Genomic DNA, 15842 nt, shown 5'->3' on the forward strand with positions numbered 1-15842 from the left:
TTCCATCCATCATAAAACCCATATCTATAGTTTATCTAATGTTGACATGATTAAATTAGTCTATGTTTGTTTTATCATTAGACATTTTTTTAGTGAGCACCATGTTCCAACATAAATCTTCAAGCTTTAGAGGTATCTTCACGCATTTCCTTTCACTGTAAAGCTTAAAAGAGAAAAAAAAGTTTTGTTGACACTATAAACAGTAAAAAAAACATAGTTTTGACACTGTTTATAATAATATAATAATATTTTTAAATTAAAAAATAAAATATTAAATTATTAAGGCGTAAAGTGTATATTATAAAGTGTTAATATATCACATTTGCACCGTTGCCAAAAAAAATCACTTTCACCTCTTTGTTTCTAAAGGCAGAGAGATATAAACGAAAGAAAAGCAAAGAAAGTGTAAAAATCTAAAAAGTAAAAAAAAAACACGCAAAAATGATAAGAAATTAATAACTTCAACTTTCCATACATTATTGAAAAGAGTTGTCTAGCAACTATCGAGCAATCCAAAAGATAATCAGATATCTTTTATATAATCAATTATTGTTTAATATTGTGTTTTATAACATAAGTAAATTAAAATAAAAATTAAGCTAAATTATATTATTTTAAAATGACTTTTTAATTGTATTAACATAAAAAAAATCTTACATGTAATATTTTTTATAATTAAATTATAAATGTATATGATAATTTATATATAACTATACTATTAAATTTCACTAATATATGTTTTTGTATTATAATAAAATAAATAGCTAAATGATAAATAAAATGAAATAATTTAATATATTAAGTTATTATTTATTAATATATGTTTTAATTAAATTAAACAATTAAATTAATAAACCTAAATTTTCTGTACTTTATAAAGTAATTTATTTTAACATATTATTATTGTAAAATATAAATTTTTTATTTATTAATATTTGATTATAGTTTTTTTAATTTAAATTTTATTTTAATTATATTTTAAAAAATTTATTTTACAAACTACTTTTTAAATATATTAATATATAAAAAATTATTATATTATATCAATCAAAATTACGTATCCTCGTGCTCCTCTAAATAATCAAAAATATATTAATATACAAACTACTTTCTCTCATTTCTTTTCCTTTTTAATCTCATCCTCATCCTCTTGTAACTAATTAAAATAAAAATATTAAAATAAGATATAAATTAATTTAAGTTAATATTTTATTAACATACATGCTTTGTATATTATAATAAAACAAATAAATTAATCTAAATTTTCTATATTTTATAAATTTATTTTTTTAACATGTTCTTATTTTTAAATATAATTTTTTTATATTAATTTAAATTTTATTTTAGATATATTTTTAAAAATTAATTTATAAATCAAATTATTTTAAAATTTTATTTTATAAATTACTTCTAAATATATTAATATATAAACAAATATTATATTACATCAATCAAATAATTTATACTTTATTTTTTGTCATTTCTTATCCTCACCAATAATGAGGAGAAAGCAGAGAGAAAAACAAAAGTTACATTGCGCACATGATTCTCATTATACAAAGAAATATCACACTAACGTGTCATCCTCATCCTCTTATCCAGATAAAACAGTAGTCTTATGAATAGCTGTCATGTAGTTGGCCAACCCATCTTTCTTTTTAGTTTGCAAACACTATAATTTCTTTCATTATTGTGTCAAACATCCACCATTATTCTGAACATCACAAAAATTTGAACATTCTTCTTATTAAAGTAACACAATCCACAATTTTCTTTGTAAAAAAGCAAGTGAGTATGACGTACATTATTTTATTTGCAAGGTTTTCAAGTCGATTTCATTGAGACGAGAAGGAAATGGCTCAATAGGTTGTATCACAAATCCTGCTTTTTGACATTCATCCTCGAGAAGCTTCACTTGAGAAGTTCCCTCAGGACAAAATGCAACAACAGCTCCTCCACTACCTGTAAATTTTGATGCAGCTCCAACTTTTCTAGCAACCTCTATCATTTTAATGTTCAAATCACCCAGGGCATCATCTCCAAACATTGACCTGCACGTCCCAACAACAAAGTTTAAAAGAAGCCCACAATTCCATTTTTTCATGATGAAATGTTTTTTGGTACACATGATGCATTAATTCCTCTGTAACTTTTAAGTGAAAGGACCCATGGCCCTTCAAATCCACTATTGATGAGCATAGTCTAGACTTTAGATTTGCTGGGGGAGGGCCGTACAAACTGCAGATCATAATGGGACGTGACTTGTGGGGTCGAGTTGACTCCCCTAACTTTATAACTACTTTTTTTTTATCACTGTTTAATTTGTTTATTTTCTAATTTTCCTCCTATAGTGAAGTTTATCCAAACAAAGTATAGAACACAGTATAAGTTCTGGTTATAGATTAGTGTTCTTAGTTGTGAGAAGAACCAATGACTTCCTATAAGCAAGTAATGTGATTTTTTTAATCATCGTAGAAGTGTCAAAGTTGTATCTGTCAAAGAAACTAAATGGTCCAAATGCAGATATCCATGTATAATGAGATAGAAAAACTTGAATCACCTTCGCAGGTCAAAATTTTGATTCATGAGAGTTGCAAATTTGGAGTAGTCCTTTTCTTCTAATACAGTTTTTCCTTCTCCGGCAATATTAGCAATTCCATGCATCGAAGAAACGATGAACTCATCACCATCCAGCCACCTCTGCCGTACTTTACTATGAACCTACAAAGTTGCCGTCACTTCAAACATTTATTTATCTTTTCAAAAAAAGCTTCTAAATATCGAAAAGTCTACTCTTGTTATTAGAAGCACTGTCTTAGAATATCACTTTCATCGTAGCATATAGTGACTAACCCAGTGCCATAAATCTAAAAGCCCACTTAAAAAGATAAAAGGACCATGAAAGTTAATTCAATATATCAAGAAATAATTAAAAAACACACACATTTTCAAGAACACAAAACATGCAAATGGGATTCTAGGAGCATTGAGTAAAAGCAAAGATGAAGCCATTCCATGTCACTCATGGACTGACCTTTCCAGAATCACTAGGATTGTCCGCATAGATGAGATACAGAGGAGGAAGGAGACTCAAATCCATGGGTATGTAAACACCATGGCCCAGCTCATCCATGTTCTCCTTGCTGAAGTCCTACAAAAGCAGAGCAAGTGAACATAGTAAAACTAGTGCCTAAACACAATCACGATTAGTTGATTACACAGAGCAAAATCTTTAAGTAGCAGCAATCATAATCTCATTACATTACAAGAAATTGCAGGCAAATACGATAAACAAACACGGTTCAAAAGAGTCCAAAATTCCCGAATCCCAAATCAAGACCGCAAATCTCGCAACCAAAATCAAGACCTTAATCTCTGTTTCCAAAAATCCCTGATCGGTTCAAAAAAATCAAAAAAGAAAGAAAGAAACAAAGCAACCAACCATGTAAACCAGTCCACCGTAAACTTGCGCAACCCGATCCTGAAGGCCGGCGACAATCCCGAGTTCTTTCTCGGCGGCGAGAACGAGGTTGGGCCTGATCTGGACCTTGACAAGGTCCCTGACTTGGAAGAAATCCAGCAAACAGCTCAACGCAGCACACACAATCGCGCTGGATCCCGAGAGACCAGCCTGAAGAAATCAAGAAAGAAAAGAATTCCGATGAGTGAACGGAAACTCAAGAACAAAGTAAACGGAAACTCAAGAACAAAGTAAACGGAAACTCAAGAACGAAGCAAACGCAAACGCAAGTACCTGGCGAGGGATATTGGTGTCGTAAGAGAGCGTGAAATTGGCGTCGGAGAGTTGAATAGCGTTGTCTCTGCAGTAACCGTAGAACACTTTGCAAATAGCCATGAGCAATCGCACGCCTCCATAGTAGCCGCCGGAGCTCAACCGCGTGACCTGAAACCGGAAGAAGAAGGTGCAATGAAGAGAATGAAAAATGAAGAAGAGAATGAAAATTGAAGAAGAGAAGGGAATGAGGAAGGTACCAATTGAGGGAGCGATGAGAAATGGACGAGATCGTGAAGAGGGTGGGGCTGGATGACGAGTTCCGGAGAGGGGCGGAGGGTGACGGTGGCGGAGAAGTTGGCGAGGCTAAACGATATCGTTTTGCCGTAATAAACGTCGCTTGGGTTTCCGAGTAAGCCAACTCTTGCATAAGCCTTGTGCGTTATGGCTTCTGTGTCTGTAACCATTTTCAACTTTTTCTCTTCTTTTCTTTTCTCACCTCTTTCTTTCAATTATAAGACTTAGTAAATAATATCTATATTTATAAGCACCATTATAACTAATTTTTTCATATACCTAATTCTTTTTTTATTTTTAGTATTTACACTTTGTTTGTAACCACAATATACCTATAAATTAATTATGATTGAAATAAGTTTGTGATAAAATTAAATATGACATATACACAATATTTATGATAAAATAAACAAAATATGAAAACACGTAAATTTACAATTTATAATGAATTAGAATGTTACCTTATAAATTTATAGTTTATTTTAATAAATATAAATACTCATATAGTAACGATAAAATTAAAAAATACAGATACACAAATAAAAAAATGCAATATTCAGTTATGATAAAAAAAATAGGTACATAATAATGATGAAAAAAAAAAACCAAATACACAATAATGATAAAAATAAAAATATACAACAATGACAAAAATAAACAATGTGAATACATAGGTGCGAGAAGAAGATATACACAACACTGAGTAGAGGATAAATATATTAAAATAATTTTAAAATTTGAATATGTTATATTTGTAATATTATAGATGAGCCAATCTTCCATCCATATTTGTTATTAGTTTTTCATACTGGTATTGGTGGCAATTTGAATTGTAAAAACTTATTTTAATTTGATTAAAATTTATATTTAATTAAAATTAAATGAATTTGAATAATCGGAAAATTTATCATATATTACTACTATGTTAATTATGTTTTGATAATAATATATTACTAGGTGCACTTATAAAATTTATGTGTCTTTCTCACGTGTATTTATATTTATTAAAATAACTATAAATTTATACGAATAATATAAATGTGTAAATAATGATATCGTTTATTCAATTTTAATAATTATATATAAATGATACAAATAAAAAATATGGATACATGATATGCATGTGTTCTCACTAGTATATATAATGAAAAAAAATGTGAATATACATATATAAAAGTGTCTGTATTTTCGCTAGTACTAATAAACATATTTCAAAAGCTTTAATATTAGATATTATTATACAAGTGACTATTAATATATTTCAAACTTGTATTATGTAATGTTAGAAATACTTCGTCTCTCTAATATTTTTTTTTTATTGAAAAAAGTAAAAATTAAACCATCTCAACATTGATCACATACAAATAAAGTCTTACAAATAAAAGAAAACATTTAAAGTTAAAAACAAAACCCTACTAATTATAAGGTGGAAGATAAAACCACTACACTTTTTATCTTCCATATAAAATAATTGAAATACTCATATTTATTCTTTAAAATAAATAATGATAAGATAATTAAATACTCCTAATCATCTTTACCGTAAAAAATTATATACATAAATAAATTTACACTTAAGAGTACATACAATAAAATTATTTTAAATAAATTAGTTGATTTATCATTGTTTATTGTGAGAGAAAAAAGAAAAATCTTTGAATAAAAAAGTCAAACTAACCAATACCACCACCTCACATGTTATTTATTTATGGAAATTTTATTTTAATAATCCATTTATGATTAATTAAAAGCATACACAGTTTCTTTTAATATTTTCATTTTAAAGTCATTTTCTTCTCATCTTTACTCTTTAATTTATTAATCTATTATCGTATGCTTTAAATATTCAGGTCAACACTACAGTTCCATTGACTTTGCCATTCGTATATGTAAAAAATCATACTAATAAAAAAAAATAAAAGATTTTTTCAAAATTCGTCATATATTAAAATTTTACTTTGATATAAAAATAATCATATTTCAAAATATCTCGTAAATTTTATTTTATAAAGTTAAAATTATATAAAATTTATTATATGAATAAATTTGATAAAATTGAGATAAATTTAAAATCAATTTTTTAATAAATTTATATAAAAAAAACATTTAAGAAGAAAACAAAAGTAAACTAAAAAAACACTGTTTTTAGTTTGTGACAGTGACTGAACTCCTTCCGCGGTTTTACTTTACCAGCTGAATGGCACTCATTGAATGTTGAATACGCGTTGCAGAGATTAATAAAATATAGTAAAGACAATTTCTTTTATCTTCCACCACCTTCTTTTCTTCATTTCTCAATCTGGGTGGTTAACTTTCTCTCACTTTTCAACCTCTTTTTTGCATTCTCATAAAAAAATGAAAGCTTTTGTTTTTAGATATTGTTGTTTTTTCCATTGTGAATAGTTTTCTGCTGACAAGGCTGTTGTTTTTGGATCTTTGATTTGATTTCTTTCTTTTTTTAACACTGCTATAACTTCTGGGTTTGTTGTTGAGTGCCTCCTTACATGTGGGGTTTTATTCTCTGCCTCCCAAACAAAGGCAAGTGTTGATTTTTTCCTCTTTTTTAATGATCCATGTTCCTGATTTTGGGGATAGGAGTGTGTGTTGGGAAAGTCGCCTCTGGGGTGTGCTAAAGTCTTGCCTTTTTTCCTCTTTCATAAACTCCTAGGGGTTATAGCTTTCTTGCATGTTGCTATGCAACTGATTCATAGTTCATGCCAGTTAAGGGTCTTTTTCTTTTAGTAGGTTGGTGTGCTTCCACATGTGTTACTGTGTAATGCAGAGAATGGCATGCTAGATAGATTCACATTTTTTTTGAGGAAAAACAAGGAAAATGGGATCTGGCAACGAGGTTCACTCAGTTGAGGAGTTCAGTTTGGAATCCAAGTGGCTTGTAGATCCTAAACAACTGTTTGTTGGCCCCAAAATTGGAGAGGGTGCTCATGCCAAAGTATATGAAGGAAAGTAAGTCAAACCTATTTCATCAGATTCTATTTTTGGAATCAGTTTTTGTTTTGAATCCTTTTACACAAATTTCTAACTCAATTTTCTTCTAAATATTTAGTGCAAAGTTTGTCTTGACCTATAAGTCAACATTAACATGCCTCTCCTTTCTTCTATATTTGCATCCAATTTCACACTCATGTGTTGTACACTATCTGTTTGGAGAAATAAACATTCTGTGTCCATTAGATAAAGTTATTTACTTCTTGAATTGCTGATTTTCTGATTGCAGATATAAAAATCAAAACGTTGCTGTTAAGATCATCAACAAGGGAGAAACCCCGGAAGAGATTTCAAGGAGAGAGGCTCGGTTTGCCAGAGAGGTTGCTATGTTGTCGAGAGTTCAACACAAAAATCTGGTTAAGGTTGTATATTAATTTTTAACAAGGTATAGTTAGATAGATAGATATACATATATATATATATATATATATTTTAATCAGAATTGGCAATAGACTGAGGTTAACTAGTACTTAGATCACGTTGGTATTGATGGACTTGCAAAAGTTTTGTCTCATTGAAGGTCTTATTTTTGGTTTGGTTCCAGTTTATCGGGGCTTGCAAAGAACCTGTCATGGTTATAGTAACTGAACTTCTATCAGGTGGAACATTGCGCAAATATCTCTTGAATATGCGGCCAAAGTGCTTGGATATGGCCATGGCTGTTGGATTTGCTCTTGATATTGCCCGAGCAATGGAGTGTTTACACTCCCATGGGATCATTCATCGCGATCTTAAACCTGGTATGTCTATGTAAATGTTGAACTTAGTGGTTTTTGTTGAGTTTTAGCTTGATTGTAACTTACATTTGGTGGAATTTTGCATCCTGTTTCAGTTACATGTTTCCTTTGTACATGCTTCCTTAGTAGATCCTTCAAGTAATTTTAAAAATGATTGGTAATTTGGCCTCTTTTCCTTGTTGGTCACTACACTGTCCTCCTATTTTGTTTTGATGTTTGATTGAATTGATCTTGATCGAACTAATTCTGAACTGTTGAATGTAATGAAGTTATGTAGCCATATTAGTCTCAACCATAGGTTTATATTGGAAGGTGTGTTTTTCTTTGGAAATGCCATTGTTGATTTTTGAATGCCACAATCCTTGTCCTAATGGAAAAGTAATCAAACTATGAAAACTGACGTTGTCCCTTTGCATCAGGGGAGACTTCTGGAACTAGGGCATGTTAGTTTTTAGTCCATTGTTGTCTCATTATAGAGTCCAATCCTTGATGAAATTGAATCCCTTGTTAGGCCATATTTCTGAGCTATTGAGTTTGGGTTGAGATGATGGTGAATATGCTATATAAGAAACAAATCTGAAAATTAGCATACAATTGGCAGCACTATCTAGTAGAAGTGTTGCCATTCAATCTGCTCTACATATCAAAGAACAACACAGTGTTGATAACTTGCTTCTTTCCTTTTCAGATAACTTGATCTTGACAGCTGATCATAAGACAGTTAAACTTGCTGATTTTGGACTAGCCAGAGAAGAATCCTTAACAGAGATGATGACTGCCGAAACAGGAACGTATCGATGGATGGCTCCTGAAGTACGTCTTAACTACTTTAAACTATGAACAACTATAGATCTTCCAGTTTTGTGTTATGTAATTGATCGTTACTATCTGTTTGGTGGCAGCTTTACAGTACTGTTACTCTGAGACAAGGTGAGAAGAAGCATTACAACCACAAGGTGGATGCCTACAGCTTTGCAATTGTGTTGTGGGAACTCATCCATAATAAGTTGCCCTTTGAAGGCATGTCTAATCTACAGGCTGCATATGCAGCTGCTTTTAAGGTAGATTTATAGTTACTTTATAATGCTTCTGATTAAGGTCATCACACTTGCACAGTTTATGATCCTTGAAAGTGTGAAACATTTAAATGTAATCAGTGTGCAAATATGCATTTTTCCAACCATAAAGAAAAAAGACCATTTCATCATTTTTGTTTCTTGGCCAGAGTAGTCTAATTCAAATGTTGGCATTTCAGATTCATAACACTTTTTTAGTTGTCATTAGGCTATTTTCATCATACATTTATTTCAGATTCATGGCTTGATTATTCAACTATTTCAGAATACAAGGCCAAGTTCTGAAGACCTTCCTGAGGATTTAGCTCTGATTGTAACTTCATGTTGGAAGGAAGATCCAAATGATAGACCGAATTTCAGTGAGATCATACAGATGCTCCTTCGATATCTCTCCTCCATTTCACCACCAGAGCCAGTTGTTCATCTGCGGATGACTTCATCAGATAATGTGGTGTTGCCACCAGAATCTCCTGGTACAAGTGCACTAATGCTTGCAAGAGATGACTCTGGAGAAACCTCAACAGCCAAAGCTGAAGACAGGCCTAAGGGGTTTTTCTTCTGCTTTAACCAGTGTTACTGAGTCCTCAAAAAACACTTCACTTTGGGGCTGTCCCAGATCATACGTAGGAAAACTAAATAAAACCACATTCACAGATTGTAAGCTAGAATCTTAATGAGAAAATTGTCAACTGTTATCAGATACCGAGTTCAGTAGCAAGCAGCAGCTAAGAAAGCACCTTTGCTCTCAACAAGAGTTGTTGGCAAAGCTCTCTTGAACAATCATGTTAACTTTCTTCTGACTCATAACCAGAAACTTATGGGGTAAAGGTTACTGAGATGTAATGAAATGTCATTGTAAAGCAAGGCTCATCCAAAGACCTTTATCTCTTTCTTGTTCATGTATGTGACATTGCCTTTCATGTGTTGCATTCATGGAACCATGTATGGTTGCCAATTTCTCACGCTTCTTTCTTTCATCCAAGAATAATGCATCTATTTGCAATGAACATAGTATCAATATCACAGCAAGCAGAAAAACTGGTTTTCCATTCCCACCTTGTAAAAGAAAGGTAATATTTTTGGGATAAAGAGAATATATTGATAATGTATTATTTATACTTAATCACACTTTTATATATAACTAAAACAAACACTGATCACACTAATCATTTTAAAAGCAACTTTTACTTTTATGTAAAAAAAAAGCATATTTACAATAATTAATCCTGCAATTTTCCTTACACTGATAACAAAATTAATTTCTTGAGTTTGAAGTTGCACTGAACAACATGGGTCCTACACGCTTCCATTCACTCAGAACTGTCCTATAACAGCTCTTGTCACAGCATGATATCATAAATTAATAACAGCTACATTATAGTAAAAAAAAAAATATCTTAAAAATTACATTAACTTGGGAAACAAGTTAGTCACTGAGGATAGTAACGTAATTTACTATAATCTCTGTTTGGCTCGCATTTCAGAGCGACAACACCGTAACTTCCGAAGCCCAGCCTCGAACAGCTTCAGTCAATAGTGGTCCCACTCATCTTCAAGGTTTGTGCTTCTTAAGTACACAACCCAATATAAGAAAATTAATTAATTTAATTCAAATTATACAAGCATGGTTCTAAATATTCATGCACTAAAAAATATTTTTATATTCACTTTTGTTTTAAATGGTTTATATATATATACATATATATATAAATATAAAGCATTGACTATAATGGTTTTTTTTTCTTAATGACACTCACTACGTTGTCCACTCGCCCAAGTAAACTACTCAAACACCTTATATAACTCACCCCATTAAACGCGTTTGTGTCTTTCTTTCTCATCTTCTTCTCTAACCATGGCTAGGTGAGCTTAATGTTTAGCATTAGAAAATTGCGATGCAAGTTTCATAATTTGCGTGCAAAGTTTTCTGCTTTGGTTTTTTCTTCACACCCCATTTGGACATTTCGGTTGTATCTTCTTCTTATGAATGATCTAGAGTGTGGGTCGGAGTCCCTTTGTTGAGTTGATGAGGAAAAAACACTTGTTCGTTTTCTGGGTGGTCTTGTTTCGGAAACTTGTGTCAGAGAAATGTCACCTTGCTCGGTTTTTGTAGGTGCTTCTTTTAGTGAAATAATCGGTTAAGTAAGGTGGTGTATTTTGTAGGGTGAAGTTGAGGTTTGGCTTTTGTGGTTGATGACTTGATGGTGATGGTGTTAGTGTATAACATATTGACATGTTTGAATGTTTTTAATTCCATTTATGGAGAGATTGTTAGCGGGTACATAGTGTGACATTCTCATTTGGAGTTTAGTGTGTGCTGCTTAAGTTGGAAATACTTGCAGCTTCTTTCTACTTCTAGCACTGCACTGTGGAAAGAAACACTTGTGGAATGCCAAATGCTGATTTGTGGCTTTCTGGGTGGTTAAAATGCAATCACTTGTCATGTAGATGTGATCATGTGAAGTTGTAGGATATTTACCTTGTGATACATGCACTCGTACGATGGTTGAGGGATGATTAGGTTTGATCTCTGGATACTTATGGAAATGGAATGATACATTTGGAGAGGTTAATCCCTTAAATAAATCTCAGTTTACAAGGATTAGTGATCTTCTCTCAAATATACCTTGGAGAAATAAGAAAAGCATGAACTGAAAGAAAAGAAAATGAAGAGAAGTAGTGGAAAAGAAAGTTTGTCCTAGTTTTAGAGTATACATGAAATGTTGTGTTCCCAAAATTTCTTTGATACTTTCTGCATGTTTTTCTTCATTTGTCCCTGTCTCTGTTTGTCTTTTATCATTGACACCGTTGATGTCATGAAACATCCTGAATATCATCACAAGAGACATGGATTTTCCCTTCTGAGTCATCTTGTAAATAAATAGAAGTTTCAAAAGCTTATTTGGTTGAGTCGTTCTTGTGAACTTCTGATAACTTCAGTGTATTTTCTCATACATAACATGAAGTTCTTCAGGTAAACGATGTGCGATTTTGAAGTGGTGACTTTGTTTTGCAGGAGCTGGCTTAATGACATTGGAGGATTTGCAACGAAAGTGAAAAATACCACTCTCTCAGCTGCTGATCAAATGAAGAACTGTGAAACATATCGTGAATGCCCCAAATGTCATTATCACTCTAATAACACTGATGTACGTCCTAATTCAACATCTACTTAATCCCAGATCGTGTGGTGTTCTTCAAATTCACACATACACTAAATTAGAAAAAATGCTATAAAGTAGTTAATGCAACCACCTTTTCTTTTAGTCTAATAAATCAATTCAAGTCCTTAAAGTTTGCAGACTTTACCTGTGTACCAGGATTAAATTCTGGAAACAGTTCAGGTTTCATGATTATTTATGCATGAGTTGGTGAGTAAAGTGCAAACATTACCAATAAACTAACAAAACTCAATCGTTAAAGAAAAAATCACTCATCAATTATTGGTATTTCAATGCATTCATGATTTGTCATGTATATATAGTATTGAGAATTGATGTTCCTATCCATGACTGGTATTATTTACTTTTATACTTTAAAGTGAGTTGTTGTGTTTAGGGGAGACAAATCCAAGAACTACCTTGTTGCATAATTTTCATTAGGAATATTTGTTTGCCTGTGCAGGTTTCTCATGAGTGGCCTGGCTTTCCTGTTGGTGTAAAGTTTGATCCTTCTGATATTGAGCTTTTAAAGCATTTGGAAGCAAAGTGTTGTGTTGGAAACAGAGAGCAGCACGTGTTTATTCATGAGTTCATCCCAACTTTAGAAGGGGAGCAAGGTATTTGCTACACTCATCCAGAAAATCTTCCAGGTAAAGGTTTTCTCCCCTTTTAAAATACTTTTAACACTAACCATTTTGTTCCACAAAACATTGAGTAATGGACTGGTAGTGAACCTGCCAAAGACCTCAAAGAAGCTACTTAAACACTTCCTTAAGATAATGGTCCTTGGTTGAATAGGCTGTGAAGTGTTATGAAGATAAAATGGATGTAAAATCAGTGTGTATTCTGCACCTTATCAGGCAGTATTGCTCATTGATACCTGACTAAGACAAAAGACAAGTAACAAAAAAATTGATTCTCCTCAATCATAAAGTATAAGTCTAGTTAAACCTCAATCAACATATAACAAACATTCTTGGCTTATGGGTCCTATTCTATGAAACTTGGACAAACCTCTTCAATGTTGTGTTCCATGTCCGACATGTATATGATAGTAACACTCATACAACATATATTGAAGACTCTGCTAAAGTTTTGAATTTAAAAAAGGTTTATTTTCGTCATCAACACAACTCTAACATAGCTCCGACATAGTTCCAACACACCATTAATGAGGGTAGACAAGGTGAATCTTTTTTAGAAGTTAGAAACTCAAACTTATTGATTGTATAAGTTTCTATTTTAATTGTAGAAATAAGTAGAGCATATCCTATAATCTTAGATTATGTATGTATTATTAGGAACATTTATGTTTATTCTTGCATCTTATTTTTATATATTATGAAATTCTTTGAAAGTTGTTAATTTGTTTTTAGATCAACTTTAACTATAGTGTCTTTTTCATTATTAAATAAGGGGAGGAATATCTTAAATGAATTAGATTTTCTAGATTTAGATGGATGAATTAGGTTCATTTTTGTATTAGACAGACAACAATATGTTCAAATTGTCATGCTTGATTAACTTTTTATAAATAATTTAGAAGGTATAAATATTGATTATCAATTTAAAAAATTCATAATGTCTAAGAGATGATAATTTTCCCACTGTCTTTAAACTATAAGTAACAAAGTTTTAGAAAAAAATTAATTGATTTCTATATCTAGATACCAGATCAAGATGGAGCAAAGAAAAGGAAAAGATATCAGATCATTATGTTTCCCTTGAGCACATTCTCTAAATATGTTATTCATGTTTTGTTTCAGGTGCTAGGAAAGATGGGAACAGTGTTCATTTCTTTCACAAAACAGCTAATGCATATGCTACTGGGAGAAGGAAACGTAGGAAGATTCATCATCAAGATGGTTTGACTGAGGAGCATGTTCGTTGGCACAAGACTGGTAGGACCAAATCTGTGACAGAAGATGGAGTTCATAAGGGCTTTAAGAAGATCATGGTCCTTTATATAAGGTCTAAGGAAGGGTCCAAGGCATATAAAACCAATTGGGTGATGCATCAGTTCCATCTAGGGAGTGAAGAAGAGGAGAAGGATGGTGAATATGTGGTTTCAAAAGTATTTTATCAGCACCAGAAGCACACTGAGAAGAATGAGGAGAATACAGTAGTTGAAGATTCTAACATAGCAGCACAAGCAGGTCCAAGTACCCCAAACCCAAATCCCCCAACTCGACCTTGCACAGGCAAATGTGATGACCATTTTGATGAAAATGAGCTTCTCTCATTCATCCAGGTGTGTAGTTATTTTTTATGCATCTATTGCATTTAAGAGTCCATTACATTTCAGCTTCTACTTGTGCACATTTGATGGACACATCATGAAAAACCAGTGACTTATGTGATTTTTTCTTGAGAGAAAAGAGGCAAAGTCAATTGACATTTTTCACTAATTTTCCAAACAACTGTGATCTTTGCTTCACTTTTAAGACATATTTGGTCATTGAATTATGATATATGGAATGATTTAAATGAAAGGTTATCAGAAAGAAAGAAAGAGACATGATTCGTATTTCTGATATCTGCTTGCTACATTTACTCATGGTGAAGTTGTTGATTCTCACAAATTAGGATGCCAAGCCTATACCTGGGGAATCACTTGCCCCACCATCTGATGTTCAGCATGAGGATATTAAGGTTGACCCTGCATGGTTGGCTGGTGAATCACAGCCTGATTGTGACTTTCATGAATTAGAGGAAATATTGTTAATGTCAGATTCATCTGCTCTTTTTAATCATTCTGGATTGGCCTCCCCTTTGAATGGCACTGCAAACAGTTTGGTTGCACCAGGAAACACTAATGATTATGCATCTTCTGGAGTTTCTCTCCTGGACACCCTGGAATTGGAATCTCCTCCAGATTTTGATCTTTCTGTAAGTTTTAACTCACTCTTTTAGAGCTCTCCAATAGGTTGTTAACATCCTCTCATTGCTCTTTGATTCTCATTTTCATGCAGAATTTGCAATTTGGCTCTCAAGACAGCACCCTTCAGTGGATGGACAAGCTATAAGCTTTTGCTTTGAATGAAGCAACTCTTAGTTGGTTATGTTATGATGCTTACTCCCTTAGTGTTATGGAAAACAGATTAACCTGTTGCAGTCATTTTTACTACTCCAAGATGCTAAGATAGTGTGTATAAAGCTCAAATTTTCATGATGTGGTGCTCACAAGCACAAACTTTATGGCTGTGTCATGTTTTTGCACTGTTGTTGTAACTTGTATATGTTGTCATAAACTATTATGCAGAAGTTGGAAATCTAAAAGTTGACTAACAAAACAAACAATTGATAATTTGTTTTTCAAGTTCATTTGTATGTGAGGAATTGTTTTGAATTTGTTCCAATTGTTTCTATTCCAGTGCCTCATTCTTCTTGGTAATGCCATGTTTGCAAGTTCATGCAGTTTCTTTAGAAAACTTCTGAACAAGTCACAAGAGAAGGACATAAGGAAGGAAAATAAATCAAATTTTCAGGTTAAATATATATAACAGTTACATTACATCGATTTAACATTTACCATTGTTTAATACATTTCGATTTTATCATTTTTTTAAAAAGTGTTTGTTAGATTAAAAGGTTCATTTAGATAAATCATATATACAAAAGTTTATATTAATTTAAAATTATTTGACATATATATAATAAAATTAATGTAATTTATATTTTTAAAATACATTAAAATACGAATAATTTGATCACTTTAATATTAATATTTTATTTTAATAAAATTGATATGAATAATTACAATCAAACAAAATGATAATTTAACGAGTGAATCAATAAGATAAACATTTTACATGAAATTAATTATAATGTA

General features: G+C 31.8%; 3 protein-coding genes across 7 annotated transcripts; 2 read left to right on the plus strand and 1 right to left on the minus strand.

Moving 5' to 3' along the window:
• Positions 1 to 1419: 1419 nt before the first annotated feature.
• On the minus strand, positions 1420 to 4245 carry LOC137836651 (glucuronokinase 1-like). Of its 2 annotated transcripts, XM_068645325.1 has the most exons (7): positions 3994 to 4245; positions 3755 to 3904; positions 3443 to 3631; positions 3035 to 3151; positions 2561 to 2721; positions 1804 to 2051; positions 1420 to 1714 (listed from the first exon to the last, which is right to left on the minus strand). In XM_068645325.1, exons 1-6 carry the CDS (start codon positions 4198 to 4200, stop codon positions 1805 to 1807), a joined length of 1071 nt encoding a protein of 356 aa, XP_068501426.1. In that variant the 5' UTR covers positions 4201 to 4245; the 3' UTR covers positions 1420 to 1714; position 1804. The 2 variants fall into 2 exon arrangements, with proteins under 2 accessions (XP_068501426.1, XP_068501425.1); XM_068645324.1 differs by having other exon boundaries at positions 1710 to 2051.
• A 2050-nt stretch (positions 4246 to 6295) lies between these two features.
• LOC137836652 (serine/threonine-protein kinase STY13) lies at positions 6296 to 9811 on the plus strand. 3 transcript variants are annotated; one of them, XM_068645326.1, is made up of 7 exons: positions 6327 to 6568; positions 6776 to 6994; positions 7266 to 7398; positions 7581 to 7776; positions 8462 to 8586; positions 8676 to 8834; positions 9115 to 9811. In XM_068645326.1, exons 2-7 carry the CDS (start codon positions 6864 to 6866, stop codon positions 9427 to 9429), a joined length of 1059 nt encoding a protein of 352 aa, XP_068501427.1. In that variant the 5' UTR covers positions 6327 to 6568; positions 6776 to 6863; the 3' UTR covers positions 9430 to 9811. The 3 variants fall into 3 exon arrangements, with proteins under 3 accessions (XP_068501428.1, XP_068501427.1, XP_068501429.1); XM_068645328.1 differs by having other exon boundaries at positions 6474 to 6568; positions 7266 to 7421; XM_068645327.1 differs by having other exon boundaries at positions 6296 to 6994; positions 7266 to 7421.
• Positions 9812 to 10612: 801 nt separating this feature from the next.
• Positions 10613 to 15376, plus strand: LOC137836653 (NAC domain-containing protein 10-like). Of its 2 annotated transcripts, XM_068645330.1 has the most exons (6): positions 10613 to 10712; positions 11866 to 11998; positions 12474 to 12660; positions 13777 to 14261; positions 14597 to 14899; positions 14983 to 15376. In XM_068645330.1, the coding sequence occupies exons 1-6, from the start codon at positions 10705 to 10707 to the stop codon at positions 15034 to 15036; spliced, it is 1170 nt and encodes a 389-aa protein (XP_068501431.1). In that variant the 5' UTR covers positions 10613 to 10704; the 3' UTR covers positions 15037 to 15376. The 2 variants fall into 2 exon arrangements, with proteins under 2 accessions (XP_068501431.1, XP_068501430.1); XM_068645329.1 differs by lacking the exon at positions 10613 to 10712 and having other exon boundaries at positions 11694 to 11998; positions 14983 to 15334.
• The last annotated feature ends 466 nt before the right edge of the window (positions 15377 to 15842 follow it).

The sequence above is a fragment of the Phaseolus vulgaris genome, chromosome 4 (assembly GCF_000499845.2).
Source record: "Phaseolus vulgaris cultivar G19833 chromosome 4, P. vulgaris v2.0, whole genome shotgun sequence".
NCBI lineage: Eukaryota > Viridiplantae > Streptophyta > Magnoliopsida > Fabales > Fabaceae > Phaseolus > Phaseolus vulgaris.